Source organism: Gadus macrocephalus, chromosome 8, assembly GCF_031168955.1.
Source record: "Gadus macrocephalus chromosome 8, ASM3116895v1".
Lineage (NCBI taxonomy): Eukaryota > Metazoa > Chordata > Actinopteri > Gadiformes > Gadidae > Gadus > Gadus macrocephalus.
In genome coordinates, this window is record NC_082389.1 from 7302479 (window position 1) to 7304978 (window position 2500).

General features: G+C 46.1%; 1 protein-coding gene across 1 annotated transcript in view; it reads left to right on the top strand.

Annotated features, from left to right (window-relative positions):
* Nucleotides 1–1079, top strand: part of ptch2 (patched 2) — a 17271-nt gene extending 16192 nt beyond the window's left edge. The window contains 2 exon segments of the mRNA XM_060058566.1: nt 226–775; nt 1057–1079. Of these exon segments, the coding sequence (XP_059914549.1) occupies nt 226–775; nt 1057–1079 (573 nt within the window).
* Nucleotides 1080–2500: the final 1421 nt, after the last annotated feature.

The window sequence follows — 2500 nt, forward strand, 5'->3', positions numbered from 1 at the left end:
CGCTCCGCCGCACGGCGACCCCGCCGCCAACACCTCTCACATCCTGCTGGAGGCCAGCGGGAACCCCAGCTTCCCCAAACTCACGGTACGCAAGCGCTCCGCGACCGACCGGGACTGTCCCCCCCCCCCGTCATGTCCGCGATAAGTGTGTGTGGTTTGGGTTCTACCGAGGTCGTCGGTTAACACTCTTCTTCTGCTCTTCCTCTTCCTCTCCGTCGTCTCTAGGTGGTGAAGCCGTTCAAAGAGAACACAGCGGGCTTTTGTGGAGCTAAAGAACTCTTAAATGAATCGTCCCACAACGCGCACGCCAGGATCGCGCGCTGGGACACCGGGAACAAGTGGGAGCAGCAGCAGCCGCCGCAGCAGGGCTCCCGAAGGCCCCAGGCCCCTGCCAGCCAACCTTTACCCAGCGACAGAACTCACTTCCCTGGGCGGCTCGGCCACTGTGGCCCCAGGCTTCAGGGAAACAGAGGGCCGCAGCAGAGCAGGACTAAAGGGCCGGGTTATGGCAACAATAATCATCCGGCTTTAGCGACGCAACAAGGACCTTGCGGCGGACCGGTGACCATGGTAACGGCCACGGCCTCGGTGACGGTTGCCGTGCACCCCAGCTTACCGGGGGCGGCCTACCAGGAATATACGCACGGGGCTTTCGACACGGACAGCGAGTCGGACTGCTTTGAGGACACTAGCGCGAGGACACACTCCTATAAGAGAGACTCTCTGAATATCCAGGACATGGAACAGGGCCAGCTGCAGCTCAGCCAGACAAAAGGTACGTTCAACACGACGAAAAACGCGTGCAAATATGAGTTGAGATACCTGTAGAAATATGAGCTATCCCTACATTGACCAAGCTTCGTCGTCTGAAGTAGTTGAAGTGTCAGAGAAGTCACTGAGACCTGAAAATGTGGGTTTAAAATGAAACCTTTGATCGAAAAAAGTGTAAATGATATCGAAAATCTATTTAGATATGTTTAAAGATACGTGTGTGTTTTTTTCTTATGTACGTTTTTGCATCAGTGTCTAACAGTGTTTTTTTTCCGTGTATTCCAGGTGGGCTGAGGGCTGAATGCTAAGCTCTCCGGCTAACCGCTGTCTCCTAGCACTCTGAAGGCCTGCCGCCTAGCACCTCGACAACTCGCCCCGTCCAAACTCTTGATCTGTACATAATCCTCGACGCAAAGACACGCCAGAGGATCTATTGTAAGGAAATATTAAAGCAAAAAAAGATGGACATATAAATCTATGGGTATATATTTTAATACTAAACAGAGGGAAACTTATTTAAGAGAGTACTGTTTAACTTGGGTCAACTCTTGTGTAAAAGCTCAGATGTATACGATTATTTCTCAAAAAAGGGGGCCGGTTGATTTTATTTCTTCTTCTCTAACCTCTCCGTTGTATAGAATAACAAATGTGTTATATGTTATAAATGGTGCACGGAAAGAAAGTTATTAAGATATTAGGCTTTTGAAAGGTTATGATCAGTGTTGATTTTATTTTTTGGGGGCTTTTTTTTGCTGCTACACTTCAAAATAAGTTAAAAGATTTGCCTTAAAAATGCAGTATATCTTCTCCCCGTGCGGTTCAACCCGTCGAAAATACGCTTAATCATGTTACCCCATGGACAAGCTGTTACACTGCCAGTGAGTGAAGAGTATACCGACCACCCTTCATCTCACCCTTATTCTTTTGTTTCTTTGTCGTTTCTGTTATATCCTTAATATAAAGTTTTTTTTCTTTTACCGTTTGCACTGTGATAACACGCGCAAAGCAGAGACGACGCGGCAAACTCTGGTTTCTTGTTAGAAAGCATCTAATGTGCCTTAACCAGCCCTCTCCCCTTCCATTGTCAATGTCCCCATCAGTCCATTCATAAAATCCTGTGCCTAGTTATGAATATGCTATTAGCTCATTGTCTCTCTGTTCTACGTGGCTGGTCTCAGTGAGGTCCTCAAAGAACCAGGCAATAGAACGATATTCAGGAATCGGTCATAGATATATATGTCCTTTTGTGTGTTTGTGGATAATCATCTGTTAGCCTCTGTGTGACCAATCAGGCAACGCACCCTGTTGTGGTAGTGGTATCTCAGTAACCATAGTTACAGTGTCACACTCTTAACCCTAGTTTAACATCCAGTCGTTGTTTTTCTGTGTGTTTTGTCTCCTACAGTCCGAATTTTTTTAATTACTTGAAGGAGGTTTGATGTGCTATTTTCTCTGCAGTATTTGTAAGCTCTACATTTGGGTGAAGTAAAGGTTTGATTCGAGGTACTGTTCACCTCAAGTGTGTCATGAAAGGGAATTATAGTCTTAGATGCAAAGGGATTTTTTTTTTTGGTTCTTTAAAGTATTGTTGCTGGCTGTCCAAGGGTTTGCGATTTACATTCTTGTTTTCAAAACCCTGTGCAATTATTGTCTCAGAAGAGCTTCATTCAGCATATTGTGCAGAGGATTAGTTCTGCTTAACAAACAAGGTTCAGTCATCTGGTGCAGT